Source organism: Elephas maximus, chromosome 25, assembly GCF_024166365.1.
Source record: "Elephas maximus indicus isolate mEleMax1 chromosome 25, mEleMax1 primary haplotype, whole genome shotgun sequence".
NCBI lineage: Eukaryota > Metazoa > Chordata > Mammalia > Proboscidea > Elephantidae > Elephas > Elephas maximus.
In genome coordinates, this window is record NC_064843.1 from 38332775 (window position 1) to 38358957 (window position 26183).

The following is a 26183-nucleotide window of genomic DNA, read 5'->3' on the forward strand; positions in this document are numbered from 1 at the left end:
CCTGCCTTTATGTAGTTATCATAAATTACATCTTTAAACATTATGTGCCCAAGATCATAAATTCATATTTTATTATTTGTCTTTTGGAATCACACAGGACATAACTACCAAAGTTACAGGCCAAATATACCATAAAACTGATCCTTATATCTGCCCATCCAGTTACCTTTATCAGAGATCTTTCCTGTCTACATGTCTTCAAGTCGTTGCCGATTGTCCTTTTAGTTCTATCTAAAGAACTCCCTTTAGCACCTCTTGCAGGCCAGGTCTAGTCGTCATTCACTCCCTCAGCTTTTGTTTATCTTGGAATGTCTTAATTTCTTTCACTCTTGAGTTTGCCAGATACAGATTTCTTCGTTGACAGTTCTTTCATTTCAGCACTTATAGTATGTCATCCCACTGCATTCTGGCCTCCAAGGTTTTAGAGAGGAAATAGGCCTTAGTCTTATTGAGTATCCCTTGTATGTGACAATTAGCTTCTCCTGCTTCTTTCAGGATTCTCTCTTTATCTTTGGCTTTTGAGTGTTTGATCATATTTTGTCTCAGTGTGGATCTGTTTGGGTTTACCCTACTTGGAGTTCATTGAACATCTTGGTTTTGTAGATTCATGTCCTTCACCAAATTTGGAAATTTTCTGCCATTACCAAACTTTTACACAAGTAACACGTGCTTTCTATATTTGTTTGCCAAACACGCCCTCCCCCCAGGGGATATTTTTGTAAGCACCACTATGCCAATTTTTTTACATGTTGCTATAAAAAAAATTAGCATACAGCATGTTACGGATTGAATTGTATCCCCTAAAAATACATGTCAACTTGACTAGGCCATGATTCCCAGTATTGTGTGACTGTCCATCATTTTGTCATCTGATATGGTTTTCCTGTGTTGCAAATCCTTCTGTGTTGTTAATGAGGCAGAATTAGAAGCAGACGTGTTAAGGCGGCAGGACTCAATCCATAAGATTAGGTTGTGTTTTAAGTCAATGTCTTTTGAGATATAAAAGAGAGAAGCGAGCAGAGAGGGTGACCTCATACCATCAAGAAAGTAGTGCCAGGAGCAGAGCACATCCTTTGGACCCAAAGTCCTCGCACTAAGAAGCTCCTAGACCAGGGGAAGATTGATGACATGGACCTTCCTCCAGAGCCAACAGAGAGAGAAAGGCTTCCCCTGGAGCTGATGCCCAGAATTTGGACTTTTAGCCTCCTAAACTGTGAGAGAATAAACTTGTTTGTTGAAGCCATCCACTTGTGATATTTCTGTTATAGCAGCACTAGCTAACTAAAACAGCATGCTTACAAAAATACCTTGCATGGGGAGGGTGTGGTTGACAAATGAAGGAGTCATGCATTATTTGCATAAAAACACAGTATTTCTTCAAATATTGTTTCTTTTTCTCGCTCTTCTCTTTCTGGGATTCCATGGTGGCCCACAGTTCCATGAGGCTTTGCTCAGATTTCTTGATCCTTTTTTTCTTTTTGCTCTTCAGATTTCAATACTTTTGATTGTCTTATTTTCTAGTTCACTGATTCTTTCTCTTGTCAGTTCAAATCTGCTATTGAGTCCTTCCTTTTTTCTCCATTTGTTATATCTTTCAGCTCCAGGATTGTTTGGTTTCTTTTTATAATGTCTCTTTATTGGTATCCTTGTTTTTTCATATACTGTTTTCCTGATATCCTCTAGTTTTTTTATCCATGTTTTCCTGTAGTTCTTTGAGTATGTTTAATACTGCTGTCTTAAAGTCTCCTAGTCTGTCCCTTTTCCAGGCTTCCATAGAGATAATTTCTCTCCCCTTGTCTTGTTCTTTTGAGATTTTCTGTGCTTTGTGCTTTGAGATTTTCTGGTGAAACTAGAATGTTAAAATATTACAGTGTGTTAGCACTGAGCACGTGTGTGGCTGTCTCCATTCTCCCATATACATGGTGACTTCAAATGCACTAATTTTTGCAAGAAACACTCAAGCAGTCACAGCCTTAAGTCTTTATTTGCTGCCTCCTTCCTCACCCTTCATGAGCCTGATTCTGGCCCAACGTAGGCTGCAGTCCTTCAGGCAGCTCCTATATAGATCGTAACAGATACACTGACCAGTTCTCCAGCCAAGTCTGCCTTAATCACTCCAGAGCCAGAGATCAGAGCCCCCTGTTTGAGAACACAAACTGTGGTTTGCCTCTGCTGCAGCCACCTAGCTGCTCTGCCAGCAGGGAGGGGCAAGGATAGCAGAAAAATAAGTTTTTCTACTGTTTAAAAGTCGCCTTTTTCTTGTTTCAGTGTGCAGTTACAGCAACCCTCCGCCTACTTTTCATAGTTCTTACAGAGTTCAGAGTACAGATTTCTAGCTGCTTTTCTTGGTGCTCATGTGACAGGTTCAGCACCTTAGATCTGCTCACACTGCCATCTTCCCAGAGGTGCTGCTAGAGAACTTTTGAGCCTCAGATGCAGTTAGCACAGCTGCCCACCCCTTATCCTAAGACAAAGTCCATTCCTATCACATCTTCTACAAGGCTTAGTTGGGAACCCCCGACACTGGCAAAGAGCAAATACAAATCCAGTTTTATTGGCTGAAGGAAATGGCAAACTTGACTGGGAATTCTCACTACCCAGCAGCACCAATCTGGCCAGAAAGAAGGTAAAAAAAAAAAGGAAATAAGGAAGAGAGGGAGGGTGAGAGAAAGAGAAGGAGGTGGGGAGACAGAGGGAGGGGGAAAACAAGGAAAGAACTGAAAATTAGGGTCTACCCCAGATGAGGACGTGGTCTTGGAAGGAGACAATTCAAGGTTCCAGGTGGGAGGAAGAAAGCAGGGAAGGGAGGAGTAGTCCGTGACACTGCCAACTAGAAGGGCAGCAGCTCCTCCACAGGGATGTTGAGGATGACGTCCATTTCTGGGGTGCACCTGGTAGGAAGCAGCAGAGAGGAGTGTAAGAGGCCAAGCAAGGATGACATCGTTGGGGGTAGAAGGAGCACATCCCTCAGGAGAGCCCTTCTCTTTAGAATACTGGTATTTACTGGGGGAGCCCCATTCCAAAACCTTGCAGCCCAACTGTATGCACAGGCACGTAAGACAAAAGAGCCACAGATGGAAAAGGAACAGGTTTGGCAGGACTAACGTTCCCCTAAAGACATCTGACGTCAAGGAGGAGCAGAAACCCCACCTCTGAAATGCTGAGGCGCCTCAGGGATGAGCACTTTCTTTGGAGCCAGAATGGCTGAGCTGGAAGCCTTGCTCTGTGTTACCCTGAGCAAGCTATTTCTCCTCTCTAAGCCTCACTCCTTCAGTTGACACCTACGTAACATGCACCCACTCTATGCCAGGCATCAGGAAAGCCTCAGTTTCCAGAGCATGGCTAGACTAAGAGTCAGCTCCAGAAAGATCACTTACTTGGGTCTCCGAAGCAGGACATCCTCAAATATGATCTCTCGGCGATCCCGGATCTGGGCTTGGAGTTGTTGCACCTGGGCCCTTAATAAGGGCATTTCCTCTGTAAACTGGTCAATAAACTGAGGAGAGAAGCACAGCAGAAGTAAAAAACCAAAGGGCAGTATGGACAAGGAGTAGAGACATCTAGAGGAATGGCATGGGCTTTGTCACAGAGCCAGCCCGGACTCCTGAGAGGAACGTTCCAGTATAGCCCTGGCTGGCTCACAAGTTAGTGACAGCATTCGATGGTGTTGATAAAGGTGCGGAGATCGTGGAGAATGGTGGCAGTCTTGATAATGAGAATGTGGACTAGTGGAGATGGTGAAGGCCACTCACACTGATAGATGCAAAAGGAAGGTGCAAGATGATGAAAATTAATGGAAGAGGATGGTGATAGTTAAGTTCATTAACAATAAGACAATTGTCAGTGATAAAAATTACGGGGTGAAGGGGGGTGATTCCTGACAGTAAAATGCATGATGACTGAACAGGTATTACTTGATGATGTTGCTGACAGGTCACAACCAATGATGTTGGTTAATAAAGGAAGGCCCTCGCTAACTCCCTTCCCAGATAAACAACAAGTGAAAGTAATGTCAACTTTACTTGGAAGGCTAATACCACATTTCGAGATTTCCTGAGTGCCAGATTAGGACAAGCTTGACTTCCACAGGTCCTAGGGACAGCCCACCCCTCTGCTCCTTCAGAGAGGGACCATTACCTTCCTTGCCCACTCACATCTCTGAACTCGTCCATGTATTTCAGCATTTCTTGGTTATCCCGGGTGTTCTGTACAAGAACCTCCTGATGGGGATCCAGGACTTTCTGTAGACGAAGGAGAAGAAGGGGACCTGGAGGTTGAGGACAAGGAAGACAGCAGGGCCCACCACAGCAGCCTGGCTACTCACCATGACCAGAGATTTTAGAAGACCTTTTTCCTTCCTCTGAATCTTATTGGACAACGACTGCAGGACCATCTTGCGCATCTCACCAAGTTCGTCCAACTCATCCTGAGGGCCAGCAAAAGGGTGTTGACCACCAGCCTGCCTCATGTATGGTCCAGGAGCACAGGATGAGGCGCTCACCTACCTGCTGTCTGTCTCTCGTCTGCTGGAGCTGGCGCAGAAGGTTGGCAATCTGGACCAATCTGACCGGATACTCATGGTCCATGTAGGTGCTCAGGAAGTTCACTTCCTCATGGATCTTCTTGATTTTGGCATCCAGCTGCTCCACCTGCTTCTCCAGGTCTCGGGATGGGTCGGGGAGGTCAGGAGGGACAGAAGGCAGGACCCTCCCTCAAGGATCCCCCCAGGAGGCCTAAAGGCAATGCTCTCCTTGATCAATGGATTGGTGTCTGGGCTGAAGCAAGCTCATGGGCTGGGAGGCAGGGAAAAATGAAGCCCGTAAAGAGTCTACCACTCCTACAGGCGAAAAGGCAACACTAAGCAGGAAATGGAAACTAAACTGGGTACAAGATCCCTGGACTAGTTCCAGCTCTGTCAATACTCATCGCTCTCTGGATCTCTGCTTCCTCGCACACACACTCCCAGGAAAATGAAACCAGGGGGATGGGGCAACACTGGTTCCAAAGACAGGAACACAACAGGATTAAGACAAAGTCTATCCTGCCTTCCTCCATAGAGAGGATACCCAAGGTCTGAGGCCGCCAGACACACTGCCCCACCCCTCAGAAGGGTTACAGTGGGATGGGAGCTAGGAGACCTGGGTTCTGGCCCAGCCACTGATTCTCAGAGAGTCCTTAGCAGGAAATATAGCTAGGCTGGGATTGGATTCTGGCTCCTAGCTATGTAACCTTAGGGAGGCTACTTCACCTCCCTTAGCTTCAGTTTTCTCATCTGTAAAATTGGAGAACAGTTCTTGCTTCACAGGGGGTTTTAACGACTAAGTGAGAGTGTGCCCATAAAAATGCAGACACACAGGGCCTAGAAGGTGCTTGGTAAGTCAGCTATTAGCTCTGCATTTTATCAGTTCTATCTGCCTAAGAAGGGAGGTACAAGGTGAATGCCCTGCAGCTGACCTTCCCAAAAAGCCAGGGATGAGGGCCAAGGAGTCCACTCCAGAGATTCTTACAATTTATCTGAGATTCCTCCTTCTCCTCCCACTCCTGGAGTTCACATTTCAATTCCTCCAGCCTCTTCTTGTTTGAATACTCCAAAATGTCGATGACATTCTGCAAGACGGTGGAGTCAGTTCATTCCCAGCCTCTGGCTGGCACTGCCAAAGATGAGGGCCCTCAGGAGGTGGGGAGCACAGCCTGCTATGGCCACTTAGCACTTCTTCAGAGGAGTCCCCAAACACAACCCCACTCCCAGGCCCAGCAAACAGACCAGAGGCTGGAGAAGATGCCTATAGCCCCTGCCCTCTCCAAACTTTCCCCTCCCCTAGCACCCTATCTCAGGCGATGGTCCTACCATACACCCAAACACACAAGCCCAGGCCCAGGCATCAGTCCCTACTTCATTCTCTCATCTGAATGTCACCAAGTTGTATAGATTCACCCCACATGCAGCTCCAATGGTCACACCTTTCTCTCCATCTCCAGTGCCACTATCATATTCAAGTTCTTGTCATCTCCCACCAGCAATACAGCAAAAGCTACTCCTAAATAGTCCTCCTTTGCTCTATTCTCCACACAACAGTCAGAATCGTTCTTTAAAAAAACAGCTGACCATGTCCTCCTCCTATTTAAAACCCTCCAGTGGCTCCCTACTACCCTCTGGAAAAGTCCAATCTCCTTATCTTAGCCAACAAGGCTCACAGGTCTGGCCTGTGCCAACCTCATCTCTCTCTGATCACTTCCTCACATTTCATTGTCCAGCCACACTAAACAACATGCTATGTTCCCTCTTACCCCGGATCTTGTGCACACCATTATCTCTGCCCAGAACACTCTCCCACTCCCTCCCAGTTAACACCTACTTCTGCAGGTTTGTCCCCAAGCATCTCTTTCTCCAGGAAGCCTTCCTGATCCTCCCATGTCTTGGTTAGGGCCCCCTCTGAGCTCAGTAAGTCCCCCACCCTCATAACAATACATGTACAAGGTTTTCTGTCTGTGATACCACTAGACCGTGAGTTTGATGTGCATGAGGGTGTCCTGCTGAATGCAATTTCCCAAGGGCCTGGCCCGTAGGAGGCAACTGGAATGAACAAAACATGTATAAATGGACCAACAGAGAAAAAGCAGAGAATGACTTTATCTTAAGTCTAGAGAATCTTCTACTACGTTTCTTTGGGCTGAATAACTCTATTTCCTTACTCTTGGTCCCCAAGAAGTCAGAATTCTCCCCTCATCTCACAGGCTCCAGGTGAGCTCAATCCTTCCGCTCCCTGCAATCTGTAGTCAGAGGGCAATTATTTTCAATTAAGCCATTTTCTCAAGACGCTTCTCCACCCAAAACTCCTGGGTCCCCTGTTAACTTTCAGCCCTCTCACCCCAGGGTCACCAAGCCTGTCCTAGAGGAAGCAGAGGATGCTCCCTGGGTTCTCTGCAAAGTCAATCTTCCCCACAGACTAAGTGCTGCCACTGGGATGAGGGCAGAGACAACACCACAGTGGAAAGAGCACAGGTCCTGGTGCCAGTGTGCCTGGGTTCAAATCTCTGCTCTGACACTTGCTAGCCGGGTGGCCTTTAAGCAAGTCATCTAGGCTGTGTGTTTACCTGTCTTCACGTGTAAAATGAGGATGATAATAGTACCCACCTTGCTGTAAGGATTATATGTATCTATATGTATGTGGCACAAATGTTTAGAAGCTCAACTACTAGATGAAAAGTTGGCAATTCCAACCCACCAAAGGCTCCTCGGAAGACAAGCCTGGCGATCTGCATGGAGCAGTTCTACTCTGCACACACAGGTTCGCCATGAGCCCAAACCAACTCTTCGGCATCCAACAACGTGTGTGTATACAGTACTTTCTATTATATTGTACAGATTACAGCAGCTATTTTCTCTTGCACATTTACAGAGAACCACGTGAGGAAACTGAAGCTCCAAGAGGTCAGATTAACTCACAGATACTCTCCCATCTAGTGAGCATTTGGACAAGACTCCACCTCGGTCCGATCCCAAAGCCCCAGTGGATGGGGCAAAAGGGGAAGGATGCATGTTTGGGGTGAAGGAAGCCGCCGGTGGGACGCAGAGGGCAGGAGAGGGCGCCAGAGCGCTCGGAGGGCAGCGGCAGCCGTGGGCACCCGCGCTGCGCAGGGAGCTGAGGCGGGGCTGCGTGCCCGTGCGGGGTCTTACCCCGAGGATATTCTGCTGCTGCAGCATTTCCCGCACTTTCAGGGCCGTGCTGTCCTCCATGTCTTGGATGGTCTTGACCAGGTCCTGGTTGACCTTGGTGAGGAAGTTCTCGTGGTTCTGGAGCATCTGGAGCGAGGTGCGCCTGTTCCTGAGCACCAACTGCGGACGAAAGGAAGGGAGGCGGCGCTGCGCCGGGCCGTCAAGAGCCTCTGGGAGCCTGGGGACCAACGCCTTCCCGCCGGACACCCGCCCCCTTGTGGCCGCGACTGGTAAATGCGGCCGAGCTAGGCGGCGGTTCCCTTTGTCTTCGCGTCAAAGCATCTCGCCTGCTAGGTTACTATTTCATGCATTCCGAAACGTACCTTTTTCCCTAATTTTGCATCTCTGAAGGGGGGGGTGTAAATACTTTTATTTATTAGTAGGAATTAAAATAAAGGTGTCTTACATCGATGGCGTCTTAGGATCAATAACATCCTAGTATTAATACCGTAAATCCTGTGAAAGCTGGAACCTGTGTAAAGCGGAAACCTGTCAGAAAAGAAAAATTTTTTCCACTAAAACAAGCCATAGAAAAGTGGTAAAACTGCACCCTGTCAAAGGCAGAAAACTTCCGAGACCCAGAAAAATAAGGCAGTTCGGGCGAGTTCCGGCTCTCACAGGTTTCACTGTTATAATTAAAAACTGTTCTAGGGAAGTAAGAAAGTAGCAGAGGTGGCAGGCCATGTCTGGAGTTGACGCAGGGGAAGCAGTGAGTAGACGATTAAGGCCACCATTTCCTGTCGGGCTGCTGAGCTAAGTAAACACGGTACCCTCAACAAGGCCCCTGTGGAAGCAACAAGAGTCTGAAGGGTTAAACGTCTGGCCTAAGGTCACACCCAACAGGTACATAATGTCTAAAATAACAATAACAATAACAGAGCCTACCTACTCTGTGCCAGGCACTCTACCGCACTTGGCACATAGTATCAATTCATCCTCCAACTACCCTGTTGTTTTCTTTGCTTGGCTTCCTCCCCCACAGTGTTGTATTAAAAAGCTTGTTTCCTTTGCTGCAGGCCCCCCCGCCTCAGCTTTGCATCTGAATCCTGCTTTTGCTCAGAGGTTATACTTAAACCCCATTGACCCTGCCTAGTATGACTTAAGACTGTTGTTGATATAACTTGTATGAACTCCCTACTTGCAAACTCCTTAAAAATAACTTGCCTGCCGTCCTGGGGGAGCAGTCTTGGCGGCAGCAGCTCTGAATGACTCCTTTTCCTTGTACAACAAAATGAAGGTGCCTTTCCTGTTCTCCCACCTTGGTCTCCTTTATTGGCCAATAGGAGTCATGCCGAGTGAGAACCTGAGGTTTCCACTGGGTAACAATCTTATTGATAAATGGAGGCTCAGAGTGGTTAAGTGATTTGCCAAAAATCACACAGCCAGGAAGTGTTGGGGCTGAAATTGGAAAGCCAGACTTCTGACTCCCAATGTCTTTCCACAACACTGAGGCTTAAAACTAAAAAAAAAACAAGCCCATTGCTCTTGAGTTGATTCTGACTCTGGTGGTGCAGTGGTTAAGAGCTACTGTGAACTATGGCTGCTAACCAAAAGGTCAGCAGTTCAAATCCACCAGCTGCTCCTTGGAAACCCTATGGAGCAGTTCTACTCTGTCCTATAGGGTCGCTGTGAGTCGGAAGGCTTAAAGCTAAGGGGCTTAAAACTGCAAGCCACAGGTCTGGGATCTTAAATGCTAGCAAGTGTCCAGCTAAGATGCCTCAATTGGTCTCAACCCACCTGGAGCAAAGGAGAATGAAGAACACGAAAGACTCAAGGTAATTATGAGCCCAAGAGACAGAAAGGGCCACATAAACCAGAGACTGCATCAGCCTGAAACCAGAAGAATTAAATGGTGCCCGGCTACAACTGGAGAGCAGTGGGATGCAGACCTCAAATTCTTGTAAAAAGACCAGACTTAATGGTCTGACTGAGACTAGAAGGACCCCAGAGGTCATGGGTCTTCAGACCTTCTGTTAGCCCAAGACTGGAACCATTCCCAAAGCCAACTCTTCAGACAGGGACTGGACTGTAAGACAGAAAATCATAGTGGTGAGGAGTGAGCTTCTTGGCTCAAGTAGAGACACGAGACTATATAGGCAGCTCCTGTCTGGAGGGGAGATGAAAAGACAGAGGGAGACAGAAGCTGGCTGAATGGACATGGGGAATACAGGGTGGAGAGGAGGAGTGTGCTGTCTCATTAGGGGGAGAGCAACTAGGAGTACATAGCAAGGTGTCTATAAATTTTTTTATGAGAGACTGACTTATAAACTTTCACTTAAAGCACAATAAAAATTAAATAAACAAAAAACTGCAAGCCGCAGCTGAACCACACAGTGAGTGAGACTTGGATGTTAGGCCTAGGCACACCTTGATTCAAAGCCCAGCTCTGCCGCTTACCATCTAAGGGAGCTGGGCAAGTTAATTAACCTCCCCGAGCCCTGTTATTCTCAAGGTGAGGAAACTAATACCTACTTCAGAGAGCTGCTGTAAAGATTAAAAGAGATATTATACATGAGAGTAGTGTCTCACACTCGGCATGCCCTCAGTGAACAGCAACTGTGATTACTCTCTCTGGCTCTCACCCTCCACCCCGACACACCTCTTTATTCTCTTCTTTCTTCCTTCTGTTCTTCCTGATTTCCCTGTCCTCTGCCAGAAACTACCCCTTCCTAACCCTTGCTCCCTTATTAATAGCTCAAATTATTAAGTGCTTACTATGTGCATTACTTCATTTCCTCCTTACGGCAACATTCTGAGATGGGCACTATTATTAGCCCACTTTATAGAAGCAGAAACTGAGGTTCAGTCACTTGCCCACATAGCAGACTGTTGTCATTAAAGTCTGGGCTCCTAGCCACTCTGCTGTCTTGCCTACACATCTCTAGACCAAAATATCTCAAAATAGGGACCACGTGCATCTTGTGAAAAATGTCAGTCTCCCAGTCCTGGGCCTACTGAGCCAGTATTGTTGGGGCTGGCACCAGAAATCTGTATTTTTAACACACACCCCACTCCCAGGTGGTTCTAATAAACAGTATAATTTAATAGCTTCTGTTCTAGAAAGGGGTCTTCTCTGACCTCCAGATCTCTTGTAGAAACCCTGCTTTGCTTTATTCCTGCCCCTTACCCCAATTTCTAATTATAATTTATAATAGTGTGTCCCTCTTCCTTAATTTATTCCTCTCTAAGACTTACCACCATCCGACACACAGATATTTTTCTTACTGTCCTGTTGCTGGTATGCCTCCCCCCACTAGAATGTCATGCCAGGGAAGCAGGGACTTTGATCGTTTTGCCCCAGCTTCATCTCCAGCATGTAGAACAATGCCTAGAACTCAGTAATGTGGGTTGAATAAATGAATGATTATCCTTTGGCATTTTTTTAATTCATTTACTATGCATCTCCCCGCTAAAGAGTAAGCTCCGTAACAGCACAAACTGAAAGTCTTGTTCACAGCTGTACCTGGCATGGTGAAAACCTAAATCAGATCATGTCTCTGCTCTACTCAGAACCCTCCAGGGTCTTCCAGTCGTACGCAGCACAAAAACACAAGGTCTAATCACGGACAAGCTATCCCCATCGTCCCCCGCCACCTATTATCTTTCCTCCTCACTCACCTGCTCCAGCCACACCAGCCTCAGGACCTTTGTATGTATGGTTCCCTCTGCCTGGAACATTCCTCCTTCAGATGTCCACATGGCTGCTTCCTCACTTTCTTCAGGTCTCCGCTCAAATGTCCCCACCTTAGCAGCCTTCCCTGACCAGTCTAAAATAGTCACTGCCACTCTCTCCTCTGTGCCTCTCTAGCCTCTTAACTTCCTTATGCTTCTTCACAGCTCTTATCGTCACTGCACATATTATATATTTATTGGTTATGCTTATTGTCTGTCTCTCCCAGTAGAATGTGAGCTCTGCCTCCCTCAGGTCAGAAGCTATATCATGGCAGAGTCTTTACCACAGAACAAGGCCTGACACACTGTGGGCACTCAACAAATATTTGTAAAATAACTAAACAAATGAATATAAGAGACAGTATTAGGAACTGGTTAGGAGCCCAGATTTTAGAGCCAAATTGTCCAAGTTCAAGAGCTGTATCAAACAAAAACCCATAAACCGCCTGTCATGGATTGAAATGTATCCCCCCAAAATGTGTCAACTTGGGAAGGCCATAATTCCCAGGATTGTGTGACTGTTACCATTTTCTCATCTGATGTGATTTTCCCATATGTTGTAAATCCTACCTCTATGATGTTAATGAGGCAGGATTATTGGCAGTTATATTAATGAAGCAGGACTCAATCTACAAGATTAGGTTGTGTCTTGAGTAAATCTCTTTTAAGAGATAAAAGACAGAAGCAAGCAGAGAGACATGGGGACCTCATAGCACCAAGAAACAAGAGCCAGGAGAACAGTGTGTCCTTTGGACCCAGGGTCCCTGCACTGAGAAGCTCCTTGACTGGGGAAGATTAATGACAAGGACCTTCTCCCAGAACCGAGAGAGACAGAAAGCCTTCCCTTAGAGCTGACACCCTGAATTTGGACTTCTAGCCTCCTAGACTGTGAGAGAATAAATTTTTCTTTGTTAAAGCCATCCACTTGTGGTATTTTTGTTATAGCAGCACTAGATAGCTAAGACAACACCCTTCAAAAGTCAGTAAAAATATAACATTAAAAACATGAGTTCCATTTTGATAAAAGATTCCACAGAAGATTTCTAATCAAAAGAGGGAAAATGTAGAACAGAATTTCAAATTCTCATGGAATCCAGACTTTCTGGAGCCATGGAGGGTAGATGAACCCCTGAAACTACTACCCTGAGATCATTTTTAAACCTTAAACAAAAACAGCCCCTGAAGTCTTCTTAACACCAAAAAACAGTTTAGCTGAACTAGTAAAGAATGTCTGCCTTGAGCATTGTGCCCTTTTAAGACCCATCTATATGGGATCAAACTGACATCAGTAACTCGAAAGATCAGACAAGAAATTTAGGAGGCAGTGAGTATATGTTAATGGGGGCGGAACAACCCAGAAAAGGAGGGTGAGAACGATGCACAACTGGAAAAATGTAATCAATGTCACTGAATTATACATGTAAAAATTGGTGACTTGGCATTATGTTCTGCTATGTATATATTCTCAACACCAACAACAAAAATAAAATATTTTAAAAATATGTATGTATACAGGGAAAAAAAGGTTTCAAAGCAAATACATTTTTTCCTATTTCCTTATATAGTAGTCACTGTTCAGTGAGTTACTAAAAAATTTCTTTAAGAAATTTTCTGTATTATTTTGTAGCATATTTAGTATTTTACTTTCTGCTATGGACACTAAAGACCCTCCTTCTTTTAGTCATTTCAAATACTTTGAAACATTGTTCAGGTAATTACAGAAGCCACAAAACAATAAACAGTGAGAAACTTATTTACCTAAAATTCTACCAGTTAATGTGGAAAATTTAATAGTAAGCTTCTAACCCTTTCTGCAAGGTGCACTGTATTCCATAGAAGGTTAATTTACTGGAAATTTTAAGATGTTCAAGCCACTAGATGGTGTTCCTAATACAGTGAAATAAACAGTGATGCTGATAGTTTTCCTGAGTCTTAAACACAATGGTAAAAGCTTTGTTTAACTGGCTTCGACCCATGGTACTACCATTATCCAGGCTTTGTGACTTGGAGCAAGTCACTTACCTCCCTGCGCTTCAGTTTCCCCATTTGTGAAATAGGGATGATGATAAGTGTGCCCACAGGGTTGCTCTGAGGAGGAAGTGAGTCCAGTCTGGCACCCAAGAAGGTGCATGTTTGCTATAGCCATCGCCTACCCAGATGCCCTAGGCCCAGTGCCCCCCATACCCTTAGTAGCCGAATTTTCGCCTGCATCTTCCCAGGGTCCAACTTCTCCCCTCTGCGCAGTTCTCGGTGACTCCTCGGCTGGCTTGCCACAGATAAGACGGACTTGGAGAGCAACGCTGAGGTAAATAAGAAAGGGCAGGGAAAGGATGAGAGTCCAGGCAGGCCGAGGGTCAGGTCCCAGGGAAGGCACCATCAATGTGATGGGGCACAGGGCCCTACCCCACCTGCTCCCAGCCCTATAAGGTGCCACAGTGAGACAGAGGATGGAGTTCACACCCATCGATAAGCTCCCCAGGCCCCACTCTGAGCCCTGACACGAGGGAGAGACAGGTCCAGAGGAAAGCAGTGACTGTGAGTATGGGCAGAGGGGAGGACAGGGGCAGCACGGAGACAGTCAGAGACTCCTGCTCTCAGCCCTTCCATGCAGCAGAGAGTCGGGAACTCCCGCTCTTTGCGTCTTGCCAATAGCTGAGGCAGCACGGGACAGCAAGAAGACCAGAGTTGGGCAGGCCTGAGTCCAAATCCCTGTTCTCCCACTGACCTGACCAGTGGAAAGGTCAGGTGGGATAGGGGTTAAAGAACAAAAACTATAGTGCCACACAACCTGGGTTTGAATCCAGGCTCTACCTTCTTCTAGCTGTGTGACCTTAGCCATGTCACATGACTGCTGTGCCCCCGGCGTCCCCAGTGTGTAAAAGAGGAATAATCATGCCTGCCTCATAGGGCTGTGGTGAAGAATAAATAAGAAGTTACCGTCCATTAAAGGGTTTGGGATAGTGCCTGACACTTACACACTCAGTACTGGATATACACTGCTAGTTGATACTAGTGTAATAACCAGGGCTTCGAACCGGAACGGAACGGAAAACCAAAACCGAAAAATAACCCAAAATTTTCGCCAGGGTGAAACCAAAACATAAATCGAAAAAAATGTTTTCCTGAACCCAAATTGAAATCGAAAACCTTTTTTTTTCCTCTCCACTATTTTCAGTTCAACAAGTTTTTAAATAGTAAGCAAGACCAATGGACCATTCATGTTTGATTTGCATCTGGCACCCATATACGCCGAATGCCCATGGCTGGGAAGGTCACAGTTCATCGTTTGCAGCGTGCAACGTTACTCGAGAGGGTTCACAGGCCAGGCAGAGTTTGCTATTTCCGCTCCGTGCCTGAGCGCTCTGTCCCCAGAGATGAGACAAACGCTCCGTGATTGAGAACACTCGGAAGTGAGAAATCTCAAAGAGCTGGTGAAACTGCACCAAAGTTCTGAACAGAGTTTCATGTGAACGGAAGCTTGTCAGGTGAATGTAAGCATTTTAAACGTATGTTATTCACATTTTTAAGTGTGATATTTAAACTCAAGAAATTGCGTGTAATTTTTTGATAATTTCACTCTTGCATTCAATCTCAATCTAAATGTACTCTCACATACTGTTTGTATTTCTATGTTTAAATTTCATATTTATTTCACAAATCAAAATGTTAATAAATCAGCCACTGGTGGGCGGAAAATTAATTTCAACTGAGATATATAGTTATTTCACTGAAAACAACTTGATGGCATCACTATGAACTGAGGTTTTCTTCGAAAGGTGCTGGTTAAATGTACAGGAATGTTGTAAAGTGGGCCTTGAAATGGAGGAAATCGGCAAACCCTGTGAATGTAAAATTTAAGTTATTCTGATTTTTCTAATGTACTGACCATGAGCGGCTAGAAGCCTTTTAATATATGCTGGCTCTAATTCATTTCTACAAATGTGTCTATGTATTCTATTCTCTTTATGTTATCAAAGTTTAAGACTTGTTTTTACTGTAATGTAATATACCCTTAAAACCAAACCCTTTGCCATCGAGTGGATTCCAACTCAGAGTAGAACTGCCCCGCAGGGTTTCCAAGGAGTGGCTGCTGAATTTGAACCTCTGACCTTTTGGTTAGCAGGCTAGCTCTTAACCACTGAGCCACCAGGGCTCAGTAATGTAATATAAAAAAAAAAAACCACTGCCATCAAGTCAATTCTGACTCATAGTGACTATTAAAAAAAAAAAAAATTTTTTTTTTTTTTACTATAAAATATGCCCTGACGTTAATATTATTTCCTATCCCTTGAATTCTAGTATGGGACAAACCAGAGAAAATGCATGTTGAGAATTTTTCAAATATGAAAAGACTGAAAATAAAAGCACAGTGTAAAATTTCGAACGCAGATATGGTTGGAGACCATGCAGTGAATTCCGAGGCACCTGAAGCATCACCTTAAGGGTGAATACAATGCAGTGCAAAGCATGAAGACAAAGAAGATGGAAGAAAGTGTCAGAAGTGTTCCAAATAACCAACAGAAAACATTAGACTAGTCTGCTATTCCAGAATGCCTAAACAAAAATTAGGTAAACAAACAATTGTCTATGCATGTGTTGAATTAGGTACTGTTAACGGTTGCTCATTAGTTTGAGTTAACTGAATATTCAGGATTCCGTAAAATTTTTAATTCAATTATTGCTTCAATTGGTCAAACTTTTTCAATTAAACTCAGTAGTAGTAACGAGTAGTAACCTAGAAAAAATGAATATTCTCTTTGAAAGTGGTTGTTGCCAGTAGATTGAGTCGGTCAATTCTGGAAATTAACCTCAGCTCACACAAGATGGTAAAATACATCTGTTGACACTGGGAATGAAAGAATTAAAAGAAAGGCACACAGGTCTGTACGTTAAAAAAAAAAAAAAAAAAAACTACCAAATTTTAGAGAAGTACAACGTGGCTTTACAACAGATTTATTTTCTGTAACCACAGATGATAGCTTTAATAGGATTAAATTTGTTGATCTGCTCAGGAATGAATGTGAAATTGAATGGCAAATGTCAGGGCAAAATGACGATTTTGAAGGCTCTGACTTAGTGCATTCTGACTTGCAGATGTTAACCATCACGGTGAAAACAACAAGGTTTATAAGAAAAGATAAGACTGTATAAACTGTGCTGCACACACAGTTCAATAAGTTGTTAAAGATGCAAAAAGGATGCTGAACTGGAAAAATTTCTAGAATGTCGTGAACTCATCGTGTACCGAATTTTCAGAAAATAGTTTAAGGAAACCTGTACTGGACTGCCCAACAAGATGGAACGGTCTATACACCATGTTAGAAACCTTACTAGGATGCAAAATTCTCTACGGTGACAAATGGGGAGCCCTGGTGTCGCAGTGGTTAACAGCTTGGTTGCTAACCAAAACGTCAGCGGTTTGAATCCACCAGCTGCTCCTTGTAAACCTTATGGGGCAGTTCTACTCGGTCCTACAGGGTCCCTATGAGTTGGAATTGGCTGGACAACAATGGATTTAATGACAAAAGGATATATGTGAAATTAACTTTGGGAACTTTAAAATCTTTAAAGGAATTTACGGCAAGATTGCAAAGTGAAGAAGGAAGGAAAGGGTAGAAAGGGACAGGAACTGGTCAAATGGACACACGGAACCTGGAGTGGAAAGGGGGAGTGTGCTGTCACATTGTGGGTATTGCAACTAATGTCACAAAACAATATAAGTTTTTGAATAAGAAATTGACTTGAGCTGTAAACTTTCACCTAAAGCACAATAAAAAAAACGGGATGAACAAAATGCGAGTTACTATAAAAATGCAGTATTTCTTTTTGTGGGTAAACTTTTTCAAGAGTTTTTATAATAGTGATCTTATACAGTATTTGTCTTTTTGTGATTGATGTATGTCACTTAGCATAATGCCCTCTAGATTGATCCATGTTGTGGAGTGTTTTGCAGACTTACCACTGTTCTTTATCGTTGCATAGTATTCTACTGTGTGTATGTACCATAGTTTATCAATTCATCTGTTGATAGGCACTTAGGCTGTTTCCATCTTTTTACTATTGTGAGTAATGCTGCAGTGAACGTGGGTGTGCATATGTCTATTCGTGTGATGGCTCTTATTTCTCTAGGATACATTTCTAGGAGTGCTATAACTGGATCATATAGCATTTCTGTTTCTAGCTTTTTAAGGAATTGCCATGTCATTTTCCAAAATGGTTGCACCATTCTCACCCACAGTGCATGAGAGTACCAGTCTTCCCACAGCCTCTTCAACATTTGTTATTTTCTGTTTTTTTTTTTGATTCATGCCAGTAATGTCGGGGTGAGATGGTATCTCATTGTAGTTTTGATTTGCATTTCTTTAATGGGTAGTGATTGAGAGCTTTTCCTCAAGTGTCTGTTAGCTGCCTGAATGTCTTCTTTGGTGAAGTGTCTGTATTTCCTTTGCCCATTTTTTAAATTGGATTATTTGTCCTTTTGTTGTAGAGGTGTTGGATTTTCCTATAGATTTTAAAGATTAGACCTTTATCAGGTTTGTCACTGACAAAAATTTTTTCCCAGTCTGTAGGTTCTCTTTTTACTCTTTTCGTGAAGTCTTTTGATGAGCATAAGTGTTTAATTTTTAGAAGATCCCAGTTATCTAGGTTATCTTCTGGTGTTTGTATATTGTTAGTTATGGTTTGTATCCTATTTATGCTGTGTTAGGGGCTCTAGCATTGACCCTATTTTTTCTTCTATGATCTTTACAGTTTTTGGTTTTACATTTAGGTCTCTGATCCATTTTGAATTACTTATAGTATACGGTGTGAGGTATAGGTCTTGTTTAATTTTTTTACAGATGGACATCCAGTTTTGCCAGACCATTTGTTAAAGATTGTCTTTTCCCCGTTTAATGGGTTTTGGGCTATTGTTGAAAATCACGTGACCATGCATCGATGGATTTATATTTGGGTTCTCAATTCTGTTCCATTGGTCAATTTTTCTGTTGTGCCAGTACCAGGCTGTTTTAACTACCATAGCTGTATAGTAGGTTCTGAGATCAAGGAGTGCAAGTTCTCCTACTTTATTTTTCTTCTTCAGTAGTGCTTTACTTATCTGGGGCCTCTTTCCTTTCCATATAAAGTTAATGATTAGTTTTTCCATCTTGTTAAAGAATCCTCTTGGTATTTGGATTGGGATTGCATTGTATTTGTAGATTGTTTTGGGTGGAATTGACATTTTCACAATGTTGACTCTACCTAACCATGAGCATGGTATGTTTTTTCCATTTATGTAGGTCTCTTTTGGTTTCTTGAAGTAGCATTTTATAGTTTTCTCTGTATAAATCTTTTATGTCCCTGGTTAGATTTATTCCTAAGTATTCTATTTTTTAGGGGCTATTATAAATGGTATTGCTCTCCTGATTTCCTTTTCATAGTTCTCTTTATTGCTGTATAGGAATCCAACTGATTTTTGTATGTTTATCTTGTATCCTGTCACTCTGCTGAAGCTTTCTATTAGTTCCAATAGTTTTCTTGTAGAGTCTTTTGGATTCTCTACGCATAGTATCATATCATCCGCAAATAGGGACAGTTTTACTTCTTCCTTACCAATATGAATACCCTTTCTTTTTGCTCTAGCTAGGACTTCTAGCACAACTGAACTGAATTTTTAAAACTTTGCCGAAGCAGAATGATAACCAGAACAGAAAAAAATTATGGTTCAAAGTCCAACTAATGGCCTGAGAATTGGGACCATAGCACCATAGCACCAAAGGCATAAGAGATATGCAAAACTTCATTGGCTGTCTCTGAAATAACTCTAAGAGCTACGGACCTACCAGGTAAAGAATATATGAAAATAATTCAGATTAGAATAAACCATTTGGAAGGCATGGACTTGGAATAAGGTCTCCTCTCAGCCTGTCCTGCATTTACACAAGACAAGTCACTTAGGTAGCTGCTGTTCCCTTCACAATTCATTGAACAACCCAGTTCACCTGGGAAAAATATTCATTCATTCTTTAATGAATCAGTATCCTTAATCCTGGGAAATTTTAATATTAAATATTGAGCTGATGAAGTGAATGAAAATAATTACTTTTGTATTATATATATATTTGGTCTTTAATTGTATTAAAAAATTGAATGATTAATAGGTTAATCTTGTGATCCTAATTAGAAATATGTAAATTCAATTTGACTTCATTTTAAGCTGAAAATTTAAGAAATTCTTAAGTTTGTATATATTATCAGAACTTTTAACATAAAATAACCCATATTTAGAAGTTATTTATTAGATTTACAAGAATTATTTAAATATCCAATGGACTTTTGTTAATGAGACAAATTAACTATTTGAAAATGAAATCGAATATATTAAGTTTTAAAATTTGTCTTAAAAGGTCTAAAAACCATTGCCATCAAGTCAATTGTGAGTCATAGCAACCCTATAGGACAGAGTAGAACTGCCCCATGGAGTTTCCAAGGCTTCAATCTTTACTGAAGCAGACTGCCACATCTTTCTTCCATGAAGAGCTGGTGGGTTAGAACCACCAACCCTTCAGTTACCAGCCAAACACTTAACTACTGTGCCACCAGGGCTCCTTTTTAAAAGGTTAATGGTTGCTGTTGTTAGGTGCCAAGCAACTCTACAGGACAGAGGAGAACTGCCCCATAGGGTTTCCAAGGAGCAGCTGGTGGATTTGAACTGCCGACCTTTTAGCTAGCAGCCGAGCTCTTAACCACTATGCCACCAGGGCTCCTTTTAACAGGTTTACCACTGCCGTCGAGTCGAATCCGACTCATAGTGACCCTATAGGATCCTATAGGACAGAGTAGAACTGCCTCATAACAGGTTTAGGGGAATTTAATTAACCAAGTTCCAAGATTCCCCTTACAAGTGTTTATAAAACATGTAAGATTTGTACAAACCATGTACTTATGTATGTAACCAAACCCATTGCCGTCGAGTTAATTCCAACTCATAGTGACCCTATAGGACAGAGGAGAACTGCCCTCTATGGTTTTCAGAGAGTGCCTGGTGAATTCAAACTGCCAACCTTTTGGTTAGCAGCCATAGCGCTTAACCACTATGCCACCAAGGTTTCCAATTATATATATAAGTGGGTTATATTATCTATGATGTTCATTTAAGAATACTGAAGGAAACACTATAAAATATTTGTTATTAGAAGTTTTTGAGTGTGATAAGGTTGAGAAAGTCTGTTTTACATGGATCATCTCATTTAATTATCACAATTCTATGAGGCAAGTATTACTGTCTCCATTTTACAAATAAGTAAACTGAGGATCTGAGAGATGAATGACTTTCCCAAGTGAGTAGAAGGCAGAGCTGAGATTTGAACTTTGTCTGCCTAAGCCAATTCCTCAGAAAATCCCAGAAGGCATGACAATGATGCAGCAGAGATTATCCTATGAGTTCACCAAAACCTGTTTCCCTTTTTTCCTGTACAGACAGCCAGACTACATGTTGCATCATCCACTGTGTGATTGTGTTATGGCTATATATGAATGGGAGTGATATGCATTGGGACTGGTCTCCAAAAAAATGCCCACTAAACTGTCCATGTTCTTGCTTTCTCTCTTCCCTCTCTTCCAGTTGGATGCAGAGGTATCCACCAGAGGACTTCAAGACCTTACAAAATGTCAGAGCCACAAGGATGAAGGAGCCTGGATCCCTGAGTGACCATGTGGATCCACCAATACACTTTGAAATAAAAGAGAAATAAACTTTTGTATTAACACTTGAAATGTAAAGGTTGTATGTTACAGCAGTTGTTGTTATTAGGTGTCATCAAGTCCACTCCAACTCCTAGTGACCCTGTGTACAACAGAATGAAACACTGCTCGGTCCTGTGCCATCCTCACATTCACTGCTATGCTTGAGCCCACTGTTGCAGCTACTCTGTCAGTCCATCTCATTAAGGGTCATCCTCTTTTTCCCTGACTCTCAACTTTACCAGGAATGTTCTTCTTCTCCAGGAACCGGTCCCTCCTGATAACATGTCCACAGTACATGAAATGAAGTCTCACCATCCTCACTTCTAAGGAGCTGTACTTCTTCCAAGACAAATTTGTTCTTCTGGAAGTCCATGGTATATTCAATATTTTTTGCCAGCGTCATAATTCGAAGGCATCAGTTCTCTGGTCTTCCTTATTCATTGTCCAGCTTTCAAATGCATACGAGGCAATTAAAAATACCATGGCTTGTGTCAGGCGCACCTTAGTCCTCAAAGCAACATCTTTGTTTTTCAATACTTTAAAGAGGTCTTTTGCAGCAGATTTGCCCAGTGCAATATGTCATTTGATTTCTTGACTGCTGCTTCCATGGGCGTTGGTTGTGGATCCAAGTAAGATGAAGTCCTTTACAACTTCAATATTTCTTTGTTTATCATGATTGCTTGTTGGTCCAGTTGTGACGATTTTTTTCTTTACGTTGAAGTATAATCCATACTGAAGGTTGTGGTCTTTCATCTTCATCAGTAAGTGTTTCAAGTCTTCACTTTCAGTAAGCAAGGCTGTGTCATGTGCATATCACAGGTTGTTAATGAGTCTTCCTCCAATCCTGATGCTGTGTTCTTATTCATATAGTCCAGCTTCTCAGATTACTTGCTCAGCATAGAGATCAAATAAGTATGGTGAAAGGATACAACCCTGATGCACATACTTTCTGATTTTAAACCACGCTGTATCCCTTTGTTCTTTTCAAATGACTGCTTCTTGGTCTAGGTACAGGTTCCTCATGAGCACAAATAAGTGTTCTGGAATTCCCATTCTTCGCAATGTTATCCATAATTGGTTATGATCCACACAGTCAAATGCCTTTGCCAAGTCAGTAAAACACCACGTGTCTGTCAGTTTGCCATACTGTGGTGGCTTTCATGTTGCTGTGATGCTGGAAGCTATCCCATCAAGTATTTCAAATGCCAGTAAGGTCATCCATGGTGGACACGTTTCAGCAGAGCTTCCAGATTAAGACTGAGAAAAAAGACCTGGTAATCTACTTCTGAAAAAAATTGGCCAGTGAAAACCTTATGAATAGCAACGGAACACTGTCTGATATACTGCCAGAAGATGAGCCCCTCAGGTTAGAAGGCACTCAAAATACAACTGAGGAAGAGCTGCCTCCTCAAAGTAGAGTCGGTCTTAATGATGTGGGTGGAGTAAAGCTTTCAGGACCTTCATTTGCTGATGTGGCACAACTCAAAATGAGAAGAAACAGCTGCAAACATCCATTAGTAATTGGAACATGGAATGTACAAAGTATGAATCTAGAAAAATTGGAAGTTGTCAAAAATAAAATGGAACACTTGAAGACTGATATTCTAGGTATTAGTGAGCTGAAATGGACTGGTATTGACCATTTTGAACCACACAATTTTATGGTCTACTATGTCAGAAACCCTGGTGGTGTAGTGGTTACATGCTACGGCTGCTAACCAAAGGGCTGGCAGTTCAAATCCGCCAGGCACTCCTTGGAAACTCTATGGGGCAGTTCTCTCTGTGCTATAGAGTCACTATGAGTCGGAATCAACTCGATGACAATGGGTTTGATGTCAGAAATGACAAAGAGGAATGATGTGGCATCCATTGTCAAAAAGAACAGTTCTAGATCTGTCCTCAAGTACAGTACCGTCAGTGATAATATCCATATGCCTACAAGGAAGACCAGTTAATATGACTATTATTCAAATTTACGCACCAACCACTAATGCCAAAGATGAAGAAATTGAAGACGTTTTTACAGCAGTTTGCCTGACAAATGGTGTCACCAAGGACTGGGAGCAGCCACTCCATCCTGTCCCCAACCCCTAAATCGGCTCCCAAGTGCCTCTGCCCACCTGGCTGGAGGCTAATGAAGCCCTTCCTTTTGTTTTTCTTGTTGTTGCTGGTTGGTTGGACTGGAGGTAGAGTAGAGGGCTTGGTTTTCTGATTAGACCGCTGCCATGGGCCATAATCCTACCAGACATAACACAATTAGTCACACAGCATTACTGGCTCAAATCCCAGTTCCACCCATTACAGGTATCTACGACTTTACGTCTCTGAGCTTCAATTTCCTCATCTGTAAACTGAACCTAATAAAAAACCTACCTCCATGAATTCGTATGAGGATTCTGAGAGATAATATTTGTAAAAATATGTGGTAAACCAAACCAAAAAGTTAAGCCCATTCCCGTCGAGTCAATTCCGACTCATAGCGACCCTACAGGACAGAGTAGAACTGCCCCAGAGGAATTCCAAGGCTGTAAATCTTTAAGGACGCAGAGTCACGTCTTTCTTCTGTGGAGAGGCTGGTGGGTTCCAACCCCCGGCCTTTTGGTTAGCAGCTGAGAGCTTTAATTAACCACCGTGCCACCAGGGCTCCTGTTCGTTAAAGATTACAGCCAAGAAAACCCTATGGGACAGTTCTACTCTGTCACATGAGGTCACTATGACTTCAACGGGTTATAATATGCCCTTAGATTCTGCTAAGGACTTGAGAAGAGAAAACAAATGTTCAATGGAAGGTCCCACAGCAAATACTGTGACACAGCTGGGACTGGAATTCAGGTGTCCTAACTCTATCGCCCAGGACTGTCACGCCCGTAGGAGGTAAACAGAAGGGAACTGCAGACCCAGGGTCAGCGAGCCCCCACTCCTCCCCAGCCCTCCCGGACTCACCAGCGCCTGGTACTTGTGGATTGTGGAGCGAATCCCAGAGCGGTCGGGTCTGGAAGGAGTTGGGGTGGGAAAGAACTTAAACATCATACTCAGTTTAGGGGGCTGCAAGCAGCAAACTTGAAACAGGCATGGGGTCTCGAACCCAAAATTGTAGTTTAACCAGGGACCCAGTGGAAAGAGGTTGGGAAGGGAGCAGATGTGGGCGGGGAAGGGTGCTGAGTCAGGAGACGCGCGGTGGGGGGCGAGGGCAAGGTTAGTAGGAGTGAGGTCACGCGTTCGTACTCCACTACCCACGCCTGTTTTTACCCACTCTGCAAAGACGCGCGCCATTGGGGAAAATGGAAGAAGAGTTGTAGTCCTTGGGGCCCTGATCTTCTGGGATGCCTGTTCGGCTTCTCCAGCCTCCTTGTCTCTGTGTGGATCGCGCGGTTACCCAGGTCACTTGAACTTCCCAGCAAACCCAGACGCATTCTCTCGCGTCTCAGTCTCCAAGGAAACGGGACGCGGACTACAGAGCGCCTGGAGGGACTAATCCCGCAAGGCAAAATGTAACTCTTGCCTCATTATTCTCAATTTGGCCTCAATTACCCCTCAGTTTGTCTCACCTATAATCCTAAAGGATTATACCATATTTTCCCACTTTCATCAAGCCTCCATGACTTCCTTGTCCATCGTCACTCTTGACTAACGACTTTGCTTCTGATTTCACTGAGAAAATCATAGGGATCAATAAACTAACAAGTTCACATCACCTCATTTGCTCACCGTACCTGCTTTCTTCCCGTGACTATGCATAAACTACCTATCCAAAGCCAATTCCTACAGTTGTGCGCAAAATCCTGTCCTCTCTCATCTTCTCAAAGGCATTGCCCCAGGTGAGGTAAGCATTATTTTTTTCACTGATAAATAAATTGAATTTCAAAGAAGTAAAGCAACTCGCATAAGGGTAAACAGTTGTGTTTACCCTCACTCTACCTCCACTTCCTCTACTATATCATTTTTCCCTCTTCTTTATCATTCCCACTGATACACAACCATGTTTTTATTTCTTCTATTAAAAAAAAGTGCCACTCCTTTCCAGCTACCCTCCCATTTTCAAGAAGCTTCACTTTACTTCAAAATTCCTGGAAAAGTGTGTCTACTCTCTGTTTCCTGGTCCATTTCCCCTACTTCAGTCAGGCTTTCACACCCCACCTCTCCACTGAAACTGCCTTTACCGACATCACCAGTGACTTCCATGTTGCTAATGCCATGGTCACTTCTCAGTCCTCGCCAAGTAGCATATGACCCAGCAGATCACCCCTTTCTTGAAACACTTTTCTAACTTGGCTTGCAGAAAACAACTCTCTTAGTTTCTTTCCTATCTGCTTTTCAGTCTCCTTTGCTGGTTCCTCCTTTTCTCCCTTCATTATCGGGGCACCCTAAGGCTCGGTTCCTTCCTTTACTCTATTCACTCTCGTGCCATTTGTCGACACTCATATCCCTTCCAGTTTCGTCAGCCTCATGACTTTGGATGCCATCTGTACCCGGATACCTCACAACTTCACTTCTCCAGCCATGTACCTCCAACTGCCTATTTGACATCTCCTCTTGGATGCCTAACAGGCAATTCTGATGTGCAATCTTTCCTCTGAAACCCATCTCCCCTGTTTTTCCCCAACTCAAAATGGCAACTTTCTTTTTGGAGTCATCCTTGACTCATCTCTTTTTCTCACATCCCTCATCCAATCCATCAGCAGATTCTCCAGCAATAACTTCAAAATATATGCTGAATCAGATCACTTACCACCACCACACACGTGCGCACACCTTCCTCTTGCACCTGGACTACAGTGCCATCTTCCACCTCCCTCCGTACATATGTACCTGCCATGTCCAGTGCTGTGATGGGTCTCATAAAAGATGTCAAGGAGTTTGGTCTTGTCGATGTAAAACTGGACTTCAAATGATGTTGCTTCACAGACTCTACCAGTTTCTCATTCCCGTGGGTTAGGATGATGTTGATCCAGGCCAGACACCAATGGTCAAGGGCCTCCTTCTCCTTCTGGGTCAGCTTTTCTTTGGTAAAGAGATTGCAGTTTGTGGCAAGAAGGGGAAAGGACTCATCAATTTTACTTTTTAATTTATA

The 26183-nt window shown here is 43.4% G+C and overlaps 1 protein-coding gene across 2 annotated transcripts; it reads right to left on the reverse strand.

Moving 5' to 3' along the window:
* Positions 1 to 24483, reverse strand: C25H20orf96 (chromosome 25 C20orf96 homolog). 2 transcript variants are annotated; one of them, XM_049869474.1, is made up of 11 exons: positions 24366 to 24483; positions 24056 to 24104; positions 23233 to 23350; positions 13574 to 13689; positions 7679 to 7837; positions 5508 to 5607; positions 4506 to 4663; positions 4325 to 4426; positions 4155 to 4241; positions 3378 to 3496; positions 1 to 2891 (listed from the first exon to the last, which is right to left on the reverse strand). In XM_049869474.1, exons 1-11 carry the CDS (start codon positions 24383 to 24385, stop codon positions 2831 to 2833), a joined length of 1089 nt encoding a protein of 362 aa, XP_049725431.1. In that variant the 5' UTR covers positions 24386 to 24483; the 3' UTR covers positions 1 to 2830. The 2 variants fall into 2 exon arrangements, with proteins under 2 accessions (XP_049725431.1, XP_049725433.1); XM_049869476.1 differs by lacking the exon at positions 1 to 2891 and having other exon boundaries at positions 3382 to 3496; positions 4138 to 4241.
* Between the last annotated feature and the right edge of the window lie 1700 nt (positions 24484 to 26183).

Excerpts from the sequence above, each read along its gene's own strand:
- C25H20orf96 (XM_049869474.1), bottom strand. The coding sequence starts at position 24,385 with ATGGCGCGCGTCTTTGCAGA. Across the intron at positions 24,105-24,365 it reads ATGGCGCGCGTCTTTGCAGA|ACCCGACCGCTCTGGGATTC; the intron begins GTGGGTAAAAAC and ends AACTCCTTCCAG. Across the intron at positions 13,690-23,232 it reads CTTCATTAGCCTCCAGCCAG|CGTTGCTCTCCAAGTCCGTC; the intron begins GTGGGCAGAGGC and ends TATTTACCTCAG.